The sequence below is a fragment of the Excalfactoria chinensis genome, chromosome 3 (genome assembly GCF_039878825.1).
Source record: "Excalfactoria chinensis isolate bCotChi1 chromosome 3, bCotChi1.hap2, whole genome shotgun sequence".
NCBI lineage: Eukaryota > Metazoa > Chordata > Aves > Galliformes > Phasianidae > Excalfactoria > Excalfactoria chinensis.
In genome coordinates, this window is record NC_092827.1 from 42044230 (window position 1) to 42065589 (window position 21360).

Consider the following 21360-nt stretch of genomic DNA (forward strand, 5'->3'; position numbering starts at 1 on the left):
CAAGAGAGCAGCTAATGGAGCTCCCAGAGCCTGTGCTCTGAATGAACCAGATGGTCTCAGCTGTGAGGCTCCAGTAGTGCCAGGTGTGGGCAACCCTTGCAGGGAGCAGAGGGGCAGCGCTGAACTCTGTGACAGCAACAGGGCCAGAGGGAATAGCATGAAGCTGTGTCAGGGGAGGGGCAATGGGGGTTAGGAACAGGTCTGTGGGCATGGAACGGGCTGCACAGGGCTGTGGGCACGGCCTTGTGTGCTAGAGCTCAAGGAGGGTCGTCCCAGCACTCTTTGGACATAGGGTTTGAACTTTGGGCAGTGTGTGTAGAGCCAAGGGCTGGGCTCGGTGATCTGTGTGGGTCTCTTCCAACTTGGGACATTCTCATTCCACGATCCCATTCCTTTATACTGCCAGCTTCCACTGCCAGGGGCTCATCTCTGGGGCCATTGCAGACCGCATTGTGTGACAGCTGCAGTCAGACAGCCTTTGCCCCACAGCAGTGTAGCTCAGAAGCAACCACATTCCTTTTACATAAAGCCCAGTCATAAAGAAATAGATGGATTCATTAAGCTTTGCTCCTGTAGGTCAAAGAAGCCAATAAAAGCCAATGGGTGGCTGCACAAAAGCTCCGAAAGGACGGCTGTGCTAACTCTGCTTTAAGAGGCGCTAAGTAGAAAGGCACAGAGCATAAAATGAGAGCTGTTCCCTTTCCCCATAATATCACATAACTGCCTTAGGAATGATAAGTTGCTTTTATCTATCCTGCATCTTCCATAAGGTTCCTTTAATTGCCACAGTTATTGGAAGTTTTGCTTTCAGAAGACGTATTTGCTAACGCCCGAGTTGCTCCTGATGCTACTTAGCTCTCCTGAGCAAAGACTGGGTGAAGGTACACTGAATTCTGACCTCAGGTCTCAATACAGATCTCCGGTCCTTTCCTGCAATTTCCATATACAATGAATTTACATTTCTTCTTAGGAGCATCACGTGATGAAAGATCTGCATCCCTTTGGAATTTTAACACATAAAAGAGAACCTAATTTGCTTTTTAACCACTATATAACAGTCTGACAGTCTGAGTACTCCATCACTCACCAGGAGGAAAAGCCTGCGCTCTACAGCTCCAGTCTATATTTTCATGCTTCATTAAAGAAGCAGCGCTCACACCTGGCCTTTTGCCATCCCATTATTTGAAGAGTGGAAGCGCAGCCATTCCCTGATGAGCTGTCTGACTATTCCAACAAGCAGTAGCTTGGTTCAGGAGATGTGGCACCTTTGTGCATTCCAACAGCTCTCCGTAAGGCCCTGCATTGTTGCACAACCTCAACGTTTGGAGCACAGAAAAAGGACCAAGCACACTGATACCAGAAAACAAAGCAGTACCAGACATGTCCTGCTCTGGGTGTCCCTACTTGAGCAGGGCTTGGACCAGATGGACCAAGAGGCCCTGCCAACCTCAGCCATTCTGTGGCTCTATGTTCCTAGCCCTGGGAGCTTCCAATGCAAGGTGGCTGGTTCCAAGCTGTCCTTGACTTGGGCTGTCTCTGTGCATAGGAATGGTCTGGGAAGGTCCCAGGTGGCCTGAGCCAAGATGGTGCCAGAGAGCTCTTTAATGTGATCAGGCAGCCATGCCCAGAGCCTGTGCACACCTGCACTGGCACAGCTGGGAGCACCAGCAGGCCCAGTCTGTCCCTGTTGCTGAAGAGATTCAAACCCTCTCCAGTCCCACAAGTCCTGCACCATGCAGGCCCTCATCATCATGGCAGGGGGCTTTGAAGCCTCTTCCAAAGAAGCCCAAGGTCTGCAGCCTCCATGGCCAACACAGATGCACAAGATCTGACTCATTCAGGCATTTCAAGCCCTGCAAAGAACAAGGAAGACATGAAAGTGGTGTGACCTTGTATTTCAATGCAAAGTTTAATGTCAAAATTATCCGTAACAAAACAATAAACCACCTGCTACATACTTTTTAGCTCCCTCTCATTGCTTCGCTTCCCAGGGAATGGCTGAGCTGGGATGCTGGGAGCACCCTGCACCCAGCTCGCATGCCAGCACTCAGAGCCCACATATACAGCAGGACACACCTCCACATCCCCAAGACCAGAGCCAGCACCTCTGCAAGCGTCTGTGTGCCCCTTGCAGGGAGAGAAGCAGGGCCAGGGAGCTCCATGAGAAGGAGCCAGCAGGCAGCCAGATGCAGTGCTAGAAAAGGCACTGTGGAACCTCACCTGATCAGGTTCCACTTTCAGCTCTTTTGACAGTGTTTAAAAACAAAAGCCAGCCCACTTCATCAGCAACCGCTATTTGGCAACTTCAGCCAGTGACTCTAAGGTCCTCTTCAATAATGCTACAGGACACATGGCTCACAGTCACACATCGTAGATTCTTTTCTGCTATTTCCATCTCGTATTCACCCAGCTCAGTGTGTAACAGCTACTGGCATTGAAGGCTTCCTTTTTCAGAAGCATCTGTGGTTTGGATAAGTCTTTGTAGGTATGGAAAAGCCTGAAGTCCTTCAGCTCCAGTTCTCGGAGCAGACTGTACCAGTACCGCACCACAGTGCTGTCATTGCCGCTGACCTCAAAACCAGGCCAGTGGACGTGCACCTCAAAGACCAGCTGCCCGATCTGCTCAACAACATCCTCCAGGATCAGGTTTTCCAAAATTTTCCACTCCGCGCTCTCCACGTCTGCCTTGAGGACATCAATCTGCAACAGAAACATCATTGCTATGTGAAAATGACAGGCTTTGCCATTGGAGAATCATTAAGGTTAGAAAAGATCACTAAGATCACCTAGTCTAACCAACCAGCCCATCCTCACCGTGCCCACTAACCATGTCCTTCAGTGCCACATCCACACAAGCCATGAATACCTTTGGGGCAGTGACTCCCCCACCTCCCTGTGCAGTCTGTGCCAATGCCTCACCGCTCTATCTGAGAACAAATTCTTCCTGATATCAGCCAGATCCAGATCCAGGCTTTCCTGGTGTACAATACACATCACTGCCCTTGTGTATTTAAAGACAATACTTCGTATTTAGAGCTAATCATCTCAGAACACATGGGCTAAGACAGACAGGGCCATAGATGAAGCTCCATACTTGCCTGCTCATCGCCCTTCTCTTCCTGCCTCTGACACCTGGTCTGAAAAGCTCTGCACTTGATGCTGATCCTACAGCCAAAGCGTGTTATTGGCCCTTCACAGATCTTGTGGCAGCACTCATTCTACTAAACAAAGACACCAGTGCCTTACTGTTCCTTATTTCTCCATGTATGGGAGATTGGTAATCACAGCCTGAACCTCTGATTAATCAGCTGAGGCAAGTATGGGGTCAGCTGTGGGAGCACAGGTGAGAGTGATGTAGCTGTGCTCCCGGAAGGGGTGGAGCTCGACTCCATCCCCTCTGAGACCTCATTTAAGGGCTGACTCCCATTGAAGCAGTATCTCTTGGAGATCACTTGCCAGTGAGGACTGCCCCAGCTTCTTCAGCCAAGGCACCACCACTGGTGAGTTTTCCTTTACTTATACCTTCTGTACATTTGCTACCATCTGTATATTAATAACCAATACAATCCAGCACAAAAATCCTGTAACAGAGCAAAATTTATTCACAGTAACTACTTGCATCATAGCAGAGCAGGGTTCTCATTGCCAGATGCCACGTGCACACACACTGATGGTTCCAGTGGATCTGACAGTGCAGTGCGTGAGGAGGCAGCGGCTGCATACAGCACACACATGACAGAGGAGGGCAAAGAGAAATGAAGGCTCCGAGCAGCACAGCTCACGAACCACCCAGTGCCAAGCTGCTGCTGGCAGTTCCTGTAGCATCACACTCAGCAAGGAGGATGAATTCAAAGGAAAAGTATGCAAAGAGTGCAGAGATCGATGGGCAGCTCCTCTGAACAGTAAGGGATGTCAGGAAATAAGGATAAGGAAAGATGCCATGGAATCAAGTGCCTCCATTGGGATTTTAGGCCATTATTTATTTATGCAGTTACATTCAGAAAACCAACTTCTCACAGCTCAACGTAAGCACAGGTTGGTTTTGTTTAGAGATGAGTTGGGGGAGGGGCTGTATCTTCTACTAATAAAAAGAGCTTTTCATCAAAATATCACACCTGGTATGAAGGAACGTCCTGCAGTGGTGCACGCAAACCAAAGGGCGCTTCTCCCTAGGGCAGAGCAGGTGCAACTCCCTGGGGAGTGTGGTTTGCTTGCACCAGTTCCACCTGAGCTGCTCACACTCAGAGCGTGTCTGAAACGAGAACTGCAGACTTTACTTAGAGTCAAAAAGAGCATAAAAAGAAGAGAGAAAAAAAGAAAAATAGGCAGAAATGTTACAAGTCAGCAGGCAGGCCCCATTACAGCTGATGAAGTGCCATTAGTGAGCTGAGGCAGACTCTGAAGAGCCTGGATTTAAGGGCACAATAACACAGCTGTACACAGAAACACCACCGTTACGAGAGGCTGCACTTACTGCGCTTCTCTGGGGGGCTACCAGGGGACAAGAAGACAGAACTCAGGCCAAACTACTGCTGCTGGTTCCTCCCTAAGGGCGCATCAATATCCTTCAAGAGTCTTAGGCCTAGGGATGGGGGCTGTAAGCTCTCCGCAGGCATGTGCTGTTCAGAGGATGAAGGCTGCCTTATGCAGACACGCTGCTTCTCTCTTTTCTTCTTCTTCCCTTACCTTGGGAGGCCAGAAAGCAGGACCAAAACCACAAAGTCAAAGGAAACTGGATAGGAAGTTTTAAGAGTAGAACAATTCCCATGAATTCACCGTGATCTTAGAGTAATGGAATCACAGAATCAATGAGGTTGGAAAAGTTTGCTAAGATCACCTAGTTCAACTATCAACTCATTCCCACCTTAAAACAATGGGCTGATTTTGTCACTAATGGGGACAACGAAGCAAGACAAACCCACTACACAGTGAGTCCCAGTCTTCATCAGAACCAACCCAGTGAGCAACAGGCTGGCGTTGGGGCTGGACACAAAACCTAACTTAACCCTAATATTACAAAGCAGAAGTTAATGACAGTAACTGTGTGGGCTTCCTGCACAGCAGGTCTTGCTTTATGACAGAAGTCCTGCAACCCACGTGTGCCCACAGTACATTCAGTGGCCACACCTGGATGCCCAAAGCTCTGCAGTCTGCGCTCCCCAATGGCTCAAAGGACAGGCCAGGTCAGGCAGAGGAAAAACAAAGGAAGGAGAAGAGCTTGGTGCCTCCCAGCTGCAAGCTCATGATCCAGCAAAGGGAAACAAGAGGAGCCATGGCATCCCAAACCCAGACTGCTACATCTGGTTGCTTCAACCTTCCCTTGTTCTCCAGGTGGCCAACTGGAGGCCCCAGCTCTGATCTACTGAAGCGCAGAGTGCTCACAGCCATGCCAGAGCTCAGGAGCTGTGCTCCCTCTACCTACTGGTTGGGGGTGTCGCACGAGGGTCCCACCTGCAGGGTGAAAAGAACTGGGAGATTCTACATGCTTGCTGTTTCTGGTCTCAATATGCAAGCTGAGGGTTTTCAGCCTTTAAGGGTGTGAGGATTGTGTCCATGAAGGTCTGTGAGGCAAGTGGGGCAAGCTATAAGTCAGCTGGAAACAAAACTCTTCAGTGAGGTCCACGGTCACACACTAACAGCACACTGAGCTGCAGGGATCTGCTCATCCAGGCTACACTGTGTGTGGACAGAGGCAGTGGGCTGGTGGAAAATGACTGTGGGATTATGGAAATAAAGCCTGTGTTGTGGCATATCTGTGTGGGAAGGAGAGACAAAGGTTGCACAGCCGACTCTTAGCTTCAGTGCTTCCTTGCCTAACTACAACCGCATCAGCATGCCCACGTATGGGGCAGTGAAATGGCTTCCCGTAGTGCTCCTCTGGGTTCACCAACAGGCTGAATGCAAATGATCCTGCTTGGGAAAGTCAGCTGAGACCTACTTCATGGTTGAGCTCACTTGTTTCCCTTTATACATTTAAATCAGTTACTTATTTTTCAGATAGCAACACAGGGCTCCGCCAGCAATGTAATTTTGAAGGTACTTTTGATCCTATGTGGGTGCAATTGCAACACTTCAGAAGCCACACATTTCTGTCTCTGATACTTTTGCAACTTCGACTAACAAAGTATTCAGAACTTCTCTTGTGGGGCAGTAGCAGGGGGGGAGCTGTGAATAGACTTTTCTAAGCGTTTGCTTTTGTTTTCCCATGATCTGGCTTTATGGTATGACATCTTTTTTTCTCACGGCAGTTTCCACTCATCATCCCCCAGGTTTGTTTGCTTTCTCTCTCAAGCTTCAATCAGCAGGCACCCTGCATGCACTGTGCTGCATTCACAAAACTGATCCAAAAAGCAGCTGCTAGCCAATGTGTCTGCAGGACAGAGAGAGCTGCCTTGTACTGAAGTGGTCAGAGATCAATAGGGCTCTGATAGGAATGTGCTGGAGGAACACAGCAGAAGCTCTTCGAGGCTCTGGGTGCTGTGCACCACTCAGGGGCCTGGAAGAAGACTGTCTGTACCACAACCTCCTGTGACTGCCTTCAGGACACAGTGCCCACCTCATCATCCCACAGTCTCCATTTTCTGCTGTGGACAGGGTAAAATGAGCATTGAAACAGCCTGTGTCAGAGCATCTAACAAACACATCCTGCTAACACCAAACATCAGTTCTATGAAGAGGTATTTATTTCCTCCCAGCAATAAGACATGCACTCCTAGTAAGAGAAGCACTGCCACCTCCAAGGCATGTTGATGCACAGTGCTAGTGAGAGGATTACCACACAAATCCCTCAATGCAGAGCTCCAGCTCACCCAGGAGCACAGTTAGATTCAGCTCTGGGGGGAAACATGCCAGAAAGAGAACTAAGACTTCTGGTGCCTTATGGCATGGGGATGCCATTGGCAGCCTGCAGGCTTTGTGCACTACGGCCGGATCCTCTTATCTGCCACAGATGCTCTGTCAAAGACAGAGAGGTTTGCTTGTCATCTTCCAACTGAAATGGGTCCTGGGTCACTGTCAGAAAGAGACTGAGTTAGGCTAGCAGCCTTTGGGGTCACACTTCCCCCACCTACATTTCTTTCCTTTAAGAAGAGGCCAATATTGATCTCACAGGAGTGAGCTGTGTACCTCTCTCCTGCTCAGAGAATGAAATAGCTGGCTTCACTTTTGGGCCTCCCATAACTCACCACCACTGGGTTAGGTGCGGGACAGAAAGAAATTACAAGAGTGACTACAAGACATTTGTTCTCTTTCTCTGTTTCATATAAGCCAGTCTGCCAAAACGTGAGCAATTAGAACTAAGTAGCTTCTCACTGAGAAGTAGAAAAACGTGTCTTTTTAATCATGTTTTCTCAATACTTAGCTCCCCTGTAAACATACCGCAGAGTTGCACCAGTCATACTTGGGGAAAATAAAGGCCTTTCCTCATGCACGGCCAAGCATACAAAGCAGCTGAAAAAGAATGTGTTTTAATTAGTGGAAGTTACCACATACAGTATGAGCACTCATTTCTTCTTTTCAGGGTAATGATTTGTTACGACTGTGCATCATTTCCCCAAGTGGAAACCAGAGCTCTGTCAACCTACATCATTTCTGGAACACCAGGGTTAGCAGGATCTCAGCTCCGTGGTGCCCCACGGGCACATTTGAAGCTCCCTATGGAGCAGAGTCAATCAAGAGCAGCAGTTGAGGAAGAAATCCGGCCACATTACTGCTAGCAGCAGCTCAGCAGAGAGCAGAGCAGGGGAGGGCAAAAGTGCTCCATCCTTCTATATCACAGCTCTCAACTAAGGACCACACCAGCAAAGAAAAAGGGTTCCCTTTCACTAAGTGCAAGTCTGTATTTTCAGCAGGTATAACTCCAAAGAACATGCTGTTTGAGCTCCTGAACTGACAGACTGGGCATATTTGCAAGTATCTGTTGAAGGTATTAATGCAAGTCTCCGTATATGGGTGTCTACATCATCATTTGTCTTTTTACACACTACAGGGGTGACTGCCCCTGAAAGTAACTCATGAGATACACCGCTCACTGAACAGCTTACCCTTTTGGAAAGATATGCATTTGATGGGTGGACTGTCCAGTGGACAAAGAACTGGCTGCAGGATTGAGTCCAGAGAGTGGTGGTCAGTGTCTCAATGTCTGGATGGAGATGAGTGGTGAGTGGTGTCCCACAGGGGTCAGTGCTGGGGCTGATACTCTTTACCACCTTCATCAGTAACACTGACAGCAGGATCAATGTGGGAGCGCATCCTCAGCAACTTTGCTGATGGCACCAAGCTGTGGGGTACAGTCACCACACCAGAGGAACACGATGCTATTCAGAGGGACCTAGCTTGAGCAGTGGGCCCAGGTGAACCTCATGAGGTTCAACAAATCCAGATGCAAGGTCTCGCATCTGTGTCAAGGCAACACTCAGTACCAATACAAGCTGGGCGATGAAGGGATTGAGCACAGCCCTGCTGGAAAAGACCTGGGAGTACTGGTGGATGAGAAACTGGATATGAGCCACTAATGTGCCCTCACAGCTCAGAAAGCCAACCATATCCTGGGCTACAGCAAAAGAAGTGTGGCCAGCAGGCTGATGGAGGTGACGGGCTCTTCAGCAGGATCTGCCGTGACAGAACAAAGGGAAATGGCTTCAAGATCAAAGAGGGCAGATTTAGGTTGGATAAAAGGAAAAAATATTTTACATTGAAGGTGGTGAGGCACTGGAAGAGATTGCCTAGAGATGTGGTTGATGCTATGTCCATGGAGCCTTTCAAGGCAAGGCTGGATCAGGCTCTGACCTGACCTAGCTATGGTGTCTTTCTTCACTGCAGGGAAGTTGGACTAAATGACCTTCAAAGGTCCCTTCCAACTCTAAAGGTTCTGTTATTCTATGAACACCTGCAGGGAGTGAAGGTGAGCTTTGTGGCTCTGCCCTTGCTGCTCCTCTGCAGCCTCGGCAGTTCAAGAGAAACATTTTCTCCCCAGTTGCACTGATGTGCCTTCGTGAAACTGCTGCAAAGCAGGGGCAGCACATTAACAGACACTTTATATTTACTGCATAAACTGAAATCCACCTGGAGGATACATTTCAAAACTGTATCACAAAAAACTTAATTATACATCTCCATTGGCCAGTTGTCAATACAGCAAAGCTTGGTCAAGCAGTGCTGGTCCCAGGCAAGGAGATGTACCCAGGGGGCCCAGCAAAAGCCATCACTCGCAGCACTGAGTGCTCAGAGCCCCAGCAGCTCTTCAGGACACAGTCCCATGTCGTGGTGACATGCTCCCACAGCCTGTGGATGACCCGGCACTTTTGTTTTCCACATCCCCCAACAGTTCCTGATGCCTGGACATTTCCCACACACTTGCTCCACTAAAGCAGTTTTTCTCTGGAGTCTCACCACAGAAGATGAGACAACCCATCCGCCCAGCTCAGCCCAGCCAATGCATGTCACTGACTTCAGTGACCAGGCGGAGAAGGGGCCTTTTATGAATAGTGAAAAAGGACTCCATAGTAGCTGAAAGGGGAACATTTTGCTACAGAAAGGGAAAAGTGGCCTCACCAAGGCAAAGGGTAGTTACAGATAGGTAGTTTATGTTAAGGGAGGACAGAGAAAGGAGGAATTACAGACACTTAGTCAAAAGAAAACCGGAGAAGAGGGAAATAAAGATAAGAAGAAATTGTCCGGAGACCTCTGACAAGAAGAAGGATTAGATACACCCGGGCACGACGACGCTGACATGGGAGAACTATAACAGCAGATAACACCAAGAAGAAAACAGAAGAAGAATGTCATCCCAAAACAACAACAAGGGTCGCGGGGAATGGGGTCAGAGGGAATGGGGGAATGGGGTTGTGAGGAATGGGGCCATAGAGAATGTAATGAATATGTAATCAAACTGGGGAGGAGACTATTGATTATGTATTAGCTTGACCTATATCTGTAACACACTTTTCTCCTTACGGTGTGCAAGTTTGGAGGAGCTATCCCCCTTGCACCCGGCGCTGCGCAACGCTGGAATAAACATACCTGCTTTATAACCAGTCTCTGGATTATAGAGTTTGATTCCGCAAGTCAATTTGGCACCCCAGATGGGACCTCTCTGTTCAGCTGCAGGACCAGCTGAGAAAGGGGACACCTTTGGCGCGCCCCGAGATTTCTCGGAAGAACTCCCCTCCCTCATCTGATCACTGCAGGAGCAGACAAGGACCCTCTATCGGCGGACCAGGTATGTGAAATGGGGGACCCGTAAGTCGTGAGGAGACGTCCTACGCAGGGCACTGAGGAGTCGGCGTGCTCCCCCCCTAGGGATGTGAGCTCACAGGTTAGGTTGCCGGCTGGGTTAGGAGGACTCCCTAGGGAGTGCCTACAAAGGGGCCAGTAAGTCGTACGCATGGTAAAAGAGCTATTGCTCTCAGGTGATTGCTAACAGGGCAGAGCTTGTCTGCTCTCTCCTACAGGGTGATTTGGGTCATCCTGGGATAATTGGTATCATACAGCGCTGTCTATATAGGTGACGTAAGTCAACAACTAGCACCGGTGTTCTTAACATCTTTGGTTAAGCTTAACAAATGATTGTTGTCGTGTGAGTGTGGTGTGAGTGAGACGCAGCACAGCTGCGGGGCGAGTGCGGAGTCCCGACCCGTGGTTCCGTCCTCCCGCGAGGGAAACGGCCGGGGACGGACGAAGCGAAAGTTGTCCCCCCAATACTTGTTTGTCCTTATTCTAATATGTGTTTATTTTTGTGTTATAAATTACTGGTTATTGTAAAATACACTGTCGTAAAACGCATATGGGGCTATCTGGGAGGAGGTGTTGCTACTTGTAAAATAGTACGGTGGTTTAGATTAAGTTATGATGGGGGATCACAAGGAAAGGAGGTCCCCAAGTGTACACCCCTGGGGTGTATAGGGTGTATACTGGCACATTGGTGAAATACTGCTGGGGAACAAGGAGGAACCCTGAGCTGTAAAATCCTGATTAAATATTGTAATCAGTGGTGGTTGATGTATAAGCTGGAGGATGGGAATAATGAACATATAGAGGGATGTCTGTGTGGAATGAGTGTCAACCCATTTATGTGATATTGTGTTCTGCCTGCGAAGAGGTGTAAGGGAGGTGGATCAGTCAGTGCTGATTCTGTGGCGAGATGTTTATAACTGAACGATACGGATTGCTAAGGGAAAGTTACATGGTATTAAGGGTGGTTACGGAAACTGAAGAACTGTGTTGTTTAATCTGTGGGTTTTGAAGGGAATGGGACAAACTGTTTTGATGGTATAAGAAAGTGTAGTTGTTAATGGCTTACAGAAGTGTAACAGGGTATATGGAAGTGTAACTGAGGGTACAAATAGTGGAATAGTGTACAGAGGAAAAAGAGTTAAAGAGAAAGTGAGTTTATCTGTGCTGGCATGAGAGCAACCCCCCCGCACCATTCCCCTGCAAGCAGAACTCTGAGTGAGAGGGAGGGCCAGGATCAGAGACTGCTGCTGTAAACAGCGAAGGGGGAGGTGGAGAGGACAGGGCACTGGAAGTGAGAATGTGCAGAGATCTAGGAAACGTGAAATCCCAGTGTTAGCACTGGATGGCTCTGGAGAGGATGTGAAATGTAATAATGACAGTTTGGAAAGTGCGAAAGTTTGGGAAGGACACAGGTTGAGGCTGGCAAAGATAAGCAAGATGTAGCCGGGATGTCAGGACTGAAGAGAAGTGCACAATATGGGAAAAACAAAACAAAACAAAACACCTGATTGAGAAACAGAGATGTTCTGAGAATTGAGAATAATAACAGCTGTTACTGTTGTGGTGCTAGAGTAGGGCCGTAGGACCCAGAGATCCCCCACGAGGAAGGAGGGGGAGGGGGGCTGGAAGAGCCCAGGGAGGCTGAAATGAAAGCAGTGTGCAAACTGCAATGGGACACTGGTAGAGAAATCCTACCAAGCTGAGTGAGAAGGAATTGCCTCTGATTGCAAAGCTGAATTATGAGAACTTGGGAAGTTTACCCTAGCAGATACACTGATGAAACTGCAACTAGGGAAGCAGGATAAAGTAGTTCATTTTCTGATGGATATGGGAACTTCTTACTACCCATAGATGGTTTTGTAACAGTAGTAGAAGCTACTGCCCAACAAGAAAAGGCTTACTTTTGGAATTAATTAAATATAAGTTAAAACAAAAAAACAAAAAACAAACAAAAAAAAAACAAACAAAAAAAAAAACAAGTAGGAATACAGGAATTCTTGTACCTGTCAGGTTACCCTGGCAAGAAATTTAATAAAACTGGAGCTAAGGGTCAAACAATATTAGCTAATTAAAATTGTAAGTCTGGTTTTAACACAAACTGGAAAAAAAAAAACCAAACAAAAAAAAAAAAAAAAAAAAAAAAAAAAACCAACAATGTTGTACTCCCAGGAGTTACAGAAATCTCAAATAAGACACTTAGGGGTGTGGGCATTGGGGCCAAAGTTGAAACCCTAAATAGAAGTAAAAGCAAGGGCTCACCCAGTCAGGATAAAGTGATGCCCTTTGAGGTTATGTGACTGTAGAAGGATAAAAGAAATAATAGATACTTTTTTTTGAGTTTTAATTACTAATTGAATGGGAATTCAAGTACAAAACTCCAATTTTGCCAATTTGCTAAATTTTTTGGATAGCAAGTGCTTTAGTTTGGTAGAAGACATGAGGGCAAGTAAGGGAATCATCGAATTGGTACACTCAGTCATGGAAAATCCATGCACTTTATCAACCAAATTAAGAAATGAATAGGTGGAGTTTACCTTCTGGATTTGAGGGATGTCTCCTCTGCCTGGTTTGGCCAAAGGAAGCCTAAGGTTATTTGCCTTTGAATAAGAAAGCCCTAATAGAGGGCTTTCCAGGTCAGTTAACCTGGACAGTGTTACCCAGGATCGTGAGAACAGCTTCATGATTTTTGAGAACTGGTCAACTCGTGAACTTGAGATCTGGGATCCTCCATCCTAGGGTGGAACTTTACTGCAGCACATGGATGCCACAGCAACAAAAGAAGTGTGTACAATAGACTGAGAGTTTGCTGAGTGTCTTGGTTTACAGAAAGCACAACTTACTCCACAGCAAGTGACATACTTGGAATATGAGATTACAGCTGGACTTTGAACCTTAAGGACTGCCAGGAAAGAAGCCATCTACTAAACCCCTGAGCTGCAAACTGCCAAGGAACTCCATACGTTCCCAGTAACAACAGGAGGATGCCAACCATGGATACACAGCTACTGACTGATGGTAAACTTCAAGCAGCATGAAGTGAGTAAGGGATAGCCAGGGTGCACTGGTGCTCAATATTCAGGAAGCCCATAAATCTACACTGGGCCAAAGGATACTAATTTTAATATCTCATACAGTGTTTACTGTATTGGAGGCAAAAGGGGACATTGGCTCTCGCCCCAAAGATCCCTGAAATACCAGGCCCATCCTGGTATGCAGGGTGATGTAGAGATAATTGTAACTAATTTGTCAACTCAGTATCTTTCCTTAGCAGAACTCCCAGATTGCACGACCGCTTTGAAACAACTGAAGCTGCACATTCCAGCTGGTCGGTTGGACCTGAAGGATGAACCCTTAGAAGATGCAGAATACACCTGGTTAACCAACAGCTGCAGTTTTATGAGACAAGGAGACTGTAAGGCAGGACATGCAGTAACTGCTACTGACCAGGTAATAGAAGCACAGTCACCAGCTGGGGGGACTTCTCTTCAGAAGGCTGAAATAACTGCCTTGACGAGAGTCTTAATTATATAGACAGATGCTAAATATGTGTTTGGGGTGCCACATGCTCATAGTACCATCTGAAAAGAGCAAGGATTGCTCACACACAAGGAAAACAGCATGATGTAAATCTACCAATGGCTACTATAGGTTGTAAAGGACATCAGAAATGTAACACAGCACAGGAAACAGAGAATAAGATGATAGATCAGATGGCAGAACAGGCGGTTGAAGAGGGCTTCAGTTCCAGACGGTAAACTTAAAATCTCTGAACCCAAGTCAAAACCTGTAAGATATTCTAAAGAGGACAGGAGTCTAATTAATGATTTAGAAGGGAAGAGAGCAAGCTGACAGATGAGTGCAAACCCAGATGGACACAATGTTACGTTCCAGTTTTATGGAAATTGGTTATAAGGGAAGATAAGAGAATATATTGGGCAAACCAACACTAAAAAGTAAAATCCCAGTACCAAGAACAGGGTCAAAGGGGCCTTCCAGGGCAACAATGGCAAATTGATTTCACAGAACTCCCAAGAAAAGGGGGGTATCACTGTATGAAAATTTCTGTAACCTTAGAAACAGTTCAGGATGCTGCTACAGATGCCTGATGGACAATCCAAGAGGAGGTATCCTGTTTATCCAAAGTTGAATTGCAACATGGGGTAGGCAGGGATAACACTGATTGGGGAATGGTTTTCTCTGGACTATGGGATAAACTTACTAGTTGCCAAACTTCGGATGACTAAAACAGCTTTTCTTAGCCTGCATCACCTTACTACTCTTCGTGTGTTTTGCTTGTGTTGTTATAAGATGCTCTTTGTGTCTGTGCCAGGATATCAGAAGGGAATATGAGGTATGGAAGAGGCATGAGCTAAGGCAAAAGGTAGAGAGTGGGGCTTATTTCAGGATGCATCAAGAAAGAATAAAATAATCTAGCAGGTGGAAGCCCTGCTAGATTAAAGAAAAGGGGGGAATTGAATAGTGAAAAAGGACTCCATAGTAGCTGAAAGGGGAACATTTTGCTACAGAAAGGGAAAAGTGGCCTCACCAAGGCAAAGGGTAGTTACAGATAGGTAGTTTATGTTAAGGGAGGACAGAGAAAGGAGGAATTACAGACACTTAGTCAAAAGAAAACCGGAGAAGAGGGAAATAAAGATAAGAAGAAATTGTCCGGAGACCTCTGACAAGAAGAAGGATTAGATACACCCGGGCACGACGACGCTGACATGGGAGAACTATAACAGCAGATAACACCAAGAAGAAAACAGAAGAAGAATGTCATCCCAAAACAACAACAAGGGTCGCGGGGAATGGGGTCAGAGGGAATGGGGGAATGGGGTTGTGAGGAATGGGGCCATAGGGAATGTAATGAATATGTAATCAAACTGGGGAGGAGACTATTGATTATGTATTAGCTTGACCTATATCTGTAACACACTTTTCTCCTTACGGTGTGCAAGTTTGGAGGAGCTATCCCCCTTGCACCCGGCGCTGCGCAACGCTGGAATAAACATACCTGCTTTATAACCAGTCTCTGGATTATAGAGTTTGATTCCGCAAGTCATTTAGCTGGCAGGAATTTTTCTATCGTCACTTCATCAGAGGACAACCAACTGCCACATGATTGAGGGCACCAGGATGGCCTGAAATCTTCTCTCCCTGGCTACATTTGGTCAAGAGGCTGCCACGTTTCATTTGTGGCCTCTCAGTTATTGCAAACACCTTTTTTACCATGGAATTCATTCTCGGCAGACTCCCACCCTCACTCACATCAGGCACCATACCAGCCAGAGATGTCAGCTTACTTGGTAGCCACTTTCTGGACTTGAAACATACATGTCCCTGAGCTGATTTTCAAACAAGTCTAATAGATTTAGACAGCATTAAGCCATAATGACCTTAAAGCTAGAGCTACCGTGCTTATCTTGTCCAACTTGCTACCTAGCGAGACCAAGGCTCCTAGGCAGTGACCCAAAGACCATGTTTACAAACCCCAGCACAGAGCAGGCCAGCACCACATGTAGGCAATCCTGTCACAAACACCTTCAGCTCCTTGCTCCTCTATCTCTTTTTTTGGAAGAGGCTCAGGGGAGATCTTATTGCTCTCCATAATTCCACGAAAGGATGCTGTGTTGAGATGGGGGTCGGCCTCTTCTCCCAGGAACAGAAACAGGATGAAAGGAAATGGCCACAAGTTGTGCCAGGGGAGATTCAGGTTGAATATTAGGAAACGCTTCTCAGAAAGAGTGGTGAGGCACTGGCATAGGCTGCCCATGAAGGTGGTGGAGTCACTGTCCTTGGAGATGTTCAAAGCCTGTAGATGTGGCACTGAAGGATACGGCTAGTGGGCATATCAGGAGTGGGTTGGTGGTTGGACTAGAAGAACTAGAGGCCTTTTCTATTTTTAACAATTCTGGATTCTATGAAATAGACAACAGCTTCCAGAATAGGCAACAGGCACTCCCTGCTTGCTCTAAGCGATGCCTCTCCAGAGCAAACGGGTCACTATGAAGACATGGATGCTTTGTAACACCCCCCCAGCAGCAAGCTCCTTGCCTGCACAGAGCAGCAGCAGTTATCAAGTGTAGATCCCTGTACTCCACTACATTTTCTGATTTGCATAGCTCTTCCACCACCCTGAAAAGATCAAAACGCTATCTCATCAAGTCCCTCAATCCCACAGCTCAATTGCTGAAGTGGAGAATTCACACCACACAGCTCCAGAAGCCCAAATCTTAAATTATTTACCAGTCTGATTGTCAGCAAGAGTTCTGCCCACCAAGGCTTACAGGCAAGCATTCTGAATATTGCAAGGATTCCCCCAGCAGCCAGAAGCCCAGGCTGGAGGCATGTCTGCTCCACACACAGCCACAGCTGAGTACACAGCTTCCTTTGCAAGGAGCACATCTGTCCATCCCACCCCACAGGGAGCATCCCCTGCTCATCCCCAAGCCTTTGAAGTGCTGTGCCAGACGCTGTTGGAGGCCTGTGGGAACGGATGTGTTCTCAGGGGAATAAATACTGTAACGCCAGATCCTCCAGTCTCACCACTGCCTCAGCCATCTTGGAAAGTAACTGCCAGGAGGAGCAAGAGCTCCATGGTGCCAATGTACCTTTCTTCTCCTACATTATCATAGAATCATAGAATGGTTTCGGTGGGAAGGGACCCTTAAGATCACGTAGTTGCAGAGACACATCCCTCTAGACCAGGTTGCTCATAGCCGCATCCAGCCTGGCCTTGAATGCTTCCAGGGAGGGTGCATCCCCAACCTCACCAGACAACCTGTTCCAGTGTCTCACCACTCTCACAGTAAAGAATTTCTTCCTGATACCTAGTCAAAATCTACCCTCTTCCAGTTTAAAATCATTTCCTCTTGTCCTATCACTCACTACCTGCTTTTATAAAAGGTCCTCTGTTTTAAGGAGGATAGTTAAGTTTGTCTGGTTGTCCACTCCTGCTGTTTGCTTGCAACAACAGCAAAAAGGTAGCAGCACATTCCTGAAAACACGAGGGGCAGAAAAAGGAATGTGCTGAATGTCCTACTGTTACACACAAGGCCATCAGCCTTCATTCGGGTAGTGGGGAGGGATGAATGTTGCTGAGGCTTTCATCTTTGCATTTCAGATTTTGAGAACTGGCAGAATGCCTTACACTGATGTTAGGTCAAAACAGACCAGAAAGGGTCCAGACACTAAGGTGAAAAGAAGAGATGTCCAGTCCTAAAGAAGCTGTAAGCAGTGACAGAGTAGGGAGAACAGGCCACTAGGAGGAAAAAAAGTTACATATTTTAGAGAACTCTTAGCTGCTATGGATAGGACGCTTATCTAAACAATCTGCTAATGTTAATCAGCAAATCATGAGAAAGATGGGTAGTAGAGAATGACCAGGCTTCTTATAGTAAGGAGGCTGCTCTCAGTTCTCATAAAGTCAGCATCAAGTTGCAGACTGTCACTCTGAGCAGACACTCTCCACTTTGCCTGTATTAAATCTGTGCCAGTTGATGTTACTGTACCTAAATGAACATAGGGAGTCTGCTGGGAGCACAAACATGGGGCTGAGCTCTGCCAGTGTCTCGCAGCTGGCACCCCTTGTGATGCTGGGGCAGGGCAACCTGTCTGCTGAGCAAAGCAATGGGAGAAAGGAGCTGGCAGTGCCAGGCTTTTACAGGAGCAACAGTAATATGCTTTGAGAATTGCAGGTTCTTGTTTGGTTTGTTGTTGTCGTTGTTTTTAAAAGAAGACCTGAATAATTTGTTCAGCACTGAAATACTTTTCATTACAATTCAGACACTGCACTAGCCTTTTTCCTAGGGGAAGAAAAGGCTATGGGTTGCATCTCATCCAGGCAATGCTTGCATTTAAAAGATCATCTCTCCATGCCCGGTAATTGCATACTAAACAGCACCTGCTCCCTAGAAACACCACTACTCCTATCAATATCTTGAGGTCTGCTGGAGAGAATTTAAAAGAGGTGAAAAGAAATGCAAGAGGTCTGTACAGGAATGCAGATGATGTATTTCTAGCACATGATTCAGATGGTGGGAGAGGTGGTGAGCAGTAAATCACCAAGCAAAGACTTTTGCTTGCAGAAATATGAGGTTGTCAGGAGCATTTCTACTTGCAGCCAAACTCTTCAATCTAGCTACAATGAAAATACCATACGCAGCAGCAGACACAGCTGACTAGGCAAACAGAGGGCAATTACTACCTTGATTTCATTATCATTGAAATTAAAAAACACATGCATCCAGGATACAGTGCGCCAGGAGCTCGTAGATTACTCAGAGACAAGCCTGACAAGATTGTAGAAGGCAGAATCTCCTCATGCAGCTGGAAACAGCTGTACCGATTCAATTGTCACTTTTCAGCAACAGGAGTATATCCCCTAATTCACTGATGTGTCTGCAGACAGAAAGTCCACACTCATAAATAGGGCTCAAACTGCAGTTCTGGTGTAACTCCAAGGAAATCAGTCACATTACACTGACGGTGAGCTCAGTCCAGCATACACAAACACAACCTCAGAGAGACCAAATGTGTGTGTTACGGACAATAAGTCTCACCTGAACTCATGAATCAAATTACAGAGCTGAAGACAGATGCTTATTGTTGGATGACATGCTTTCCAGCACTCTGAGCTTTTGCTTTAATGGCGTGACTTTAAAAAGGTGCTACTTTACATTTTCTAGCTAGCTTGCCTGATGTTATCGTCTCTGGGGCTCTTCCTTTCAGCACAGTGAGAACAGAGATCAGGGTGTAAGCCATCTGCAGAACTCTTAAGTCTGGATCTCAAGACTTCTCAGACAGATGCTGAGCACACAGCTGGGTTTGAAATCACCACCACAGCTCTTCACACCCTACAGCTTTTCCTGTTGCCATATGCCCAGCCTAACCTCTCTTGCATTCATTCATGTCTTTCAGGTCCCACAGAGAAATACCAGACTGGCACTGGAACAAACAAGAAACAATAGATTAAGATAGAGAATTTTCAAGGACACACTCACTCTCTGTGCCCTACTGAAGTCCCCTTTGCAGCCCCACCACATCTGTTTGCACTGCACTGCTTGCCCATCACACTGCTCCCACTTCACAGTAGCAAGTCTCCACTCCTTTTCCCCTCTGCTTCTCCTGGATCACTTTACACATGCACACATTATCAGCGTGGCTCAGGTCACATCTGCTAGTATTTTCTCACTGCCTTCTACAAACAAAACAAGCCCAGATACACATGCTGTGTATGTCACTACACCAGAACAATACTGTTCACAGCATTGGTAAACCGGCTTTCAGCAGTCACCATCCTATAGCAAATACAAAAGTGCAAATTGTTTTCCTAACTAAAAACAATTCCAACTATCACTACTGAGAGCTGCTGGGATAATTCTCTGCCAGACGGAGAAGTGGGAACTACGTACTGTCCTCTGGGTGCTCCAGCAATTTAATCTGGCTCAGATGAGAGAGAAAGTGATTCTTGCAGGTCTGGAGAATTTCTTATAGTGTTTGACTCTAATGGAATTTTCTTACACTTCAGCACTTACACTCTTCTTTTTTATGACATTCTGAAATGTTGTTATTTAAGAAAAAGAGAAGAATGGGAAAAGGGAACTGTCTGACTCAGCTGGACTGTGTCTCTGTGATACTGAGGCAAACCACTTGAGGTGGGATGCACCTCACCCAGCTTTAGATAAGTAAACCCAAAGCAGCTGTCCATGCTGCATCTAGAGACCACAGAGAGAAAGAAAAAGACCTTCTGATGGGCAATTCAGGATGTACAGTTCACACTGTTCAGCCTGTTTTAAGCAGCTGCCCTTGCATGCGATGATCCACACCTTAAGGGTTTGCCTTGAGTTTCACAAGGAGCTCAACAGTTGTCCAAAGCAGCCATCTCCGCTAATTTAGTGGAGACAACACTTCTTCACCCCTCAGCAGGTCATTCACTTAGATTATAAGCTCTTATACGTATGATATTTTGTCTGCTAGGTGCAAAAGGGTGCTGTGCTAATGTGTGCCTTTCCTCTTCTGCAAGGGAGGCAGCCATATACTAACAAAATGGCATGAAAAACACTGGCTCTTTCCTGTCAGAGGAGACTTAGAGGCCGGTGTGATAACCCTAACTAAACAAAGACTGTTCTTCACAAATACATCCAGGGAGTAAAATGGAGCTACAGAAAAAGGGCCACTTAAGCCTAAATATCTGAAACTCATATGGCTAAAAGTCAGATTAAGGATGTTTTCCTTCATCCTAGAACTGAGATTCTGGAAAAACAGTACAGCAAAGAAAACAAACGAAGCCCTTTTAAGATAGAACTCCAAACATTTACTTAGGGATCCGCATGATGCAGTGATTCAAGAGATCTGGTCCCATTTGGCCTTCTCTGACACTACAATAAATGGAGCGGAGAGTCGAAGTGAACTTGTGCTCCCAGCCCAGCGGGGCCATCTTCAGCTGCAGTAGCAGAGGCCAAGAAGACTCAGCTCTGAGCTTCTGGCTCCTCATCCTGAGCTCAGGGCAGAATCAAAACCTCAGAAGACTGCTCTGGTCCCTGCAGTCCCAAGGAGCACAAAGGTTGCTCCAAAACTTGAAGGTGGGTTTTTCCCAATCTGGGGAGCTAATTTTTTGTTTCGTTAAAATCCAACCTCTGCAAGCAATTAACTTGTTATACATCTTTTTTTCCCAAGCTTTTATTTTGTATTTATTGATGTAGTACCAGCAGAGGTGACTTAAAATCAAAATGGTAAATCAATTTTCTTTAATCTTTGCTCTTCCACACCAGTTTTCAAAGAGCTGAAAGTGCAGCATGAAGTAGACTCTGCAGTACCTGCTTCAGGAGATGAAGCAAGGGATAAATCACTTGCCTAGGAGGAAATGAGGTCATTAATCAGTAAGGCTGCAGGGTGTAAAATTTTCAGGTTGTGCTGAGTATTAAATAACAGGTAAAAGGGAGAAGGATTTTGATTTTGAAACATTAAAACTAAGCACATTCTAAAACATGAAACATACACCTGTTGGCCAGGTTGTCACACAATCCTTCATGCAGAAGCCAGTTTAACTTAAAGCTTCCAAATCAAAACTGGGACTCAAAGATCACTCTGAATTTCTTTTAATAATCTGCAATGGCACAATACGGT

General features: G+C 46.4%; 1 protein-coding gene across 2 annotated transcripts in view; it reads right to left on the minus strand.

Annotated features, from left to right (window-relative positions):
- Window positions 1–1881: 1881 nt before the first annotated feature.
- The window catches only part of METTL24 (methyltransferase like 24), a 48339-nt gene continuing 28860 nt past the window's right edge, over window positions 1882–21360 (minus strand). Inside the window, exon 5 of one of the 2 annotated variants that reach the window (XM_072332539.1) lies at window positions 1882–2700. In XM_072332539.1, the coding sequence (XP_072188640.1) occupies window positions 2386–2700 (315 nt within the window). In that variant the 3' untranslated portion in view covers window positions 1882–2385. The remainder of the gene's footprint in view (window positions 2701–21360) is intronic. The other variant, XM_072332540.1, reaches the window with a different exon arrangement.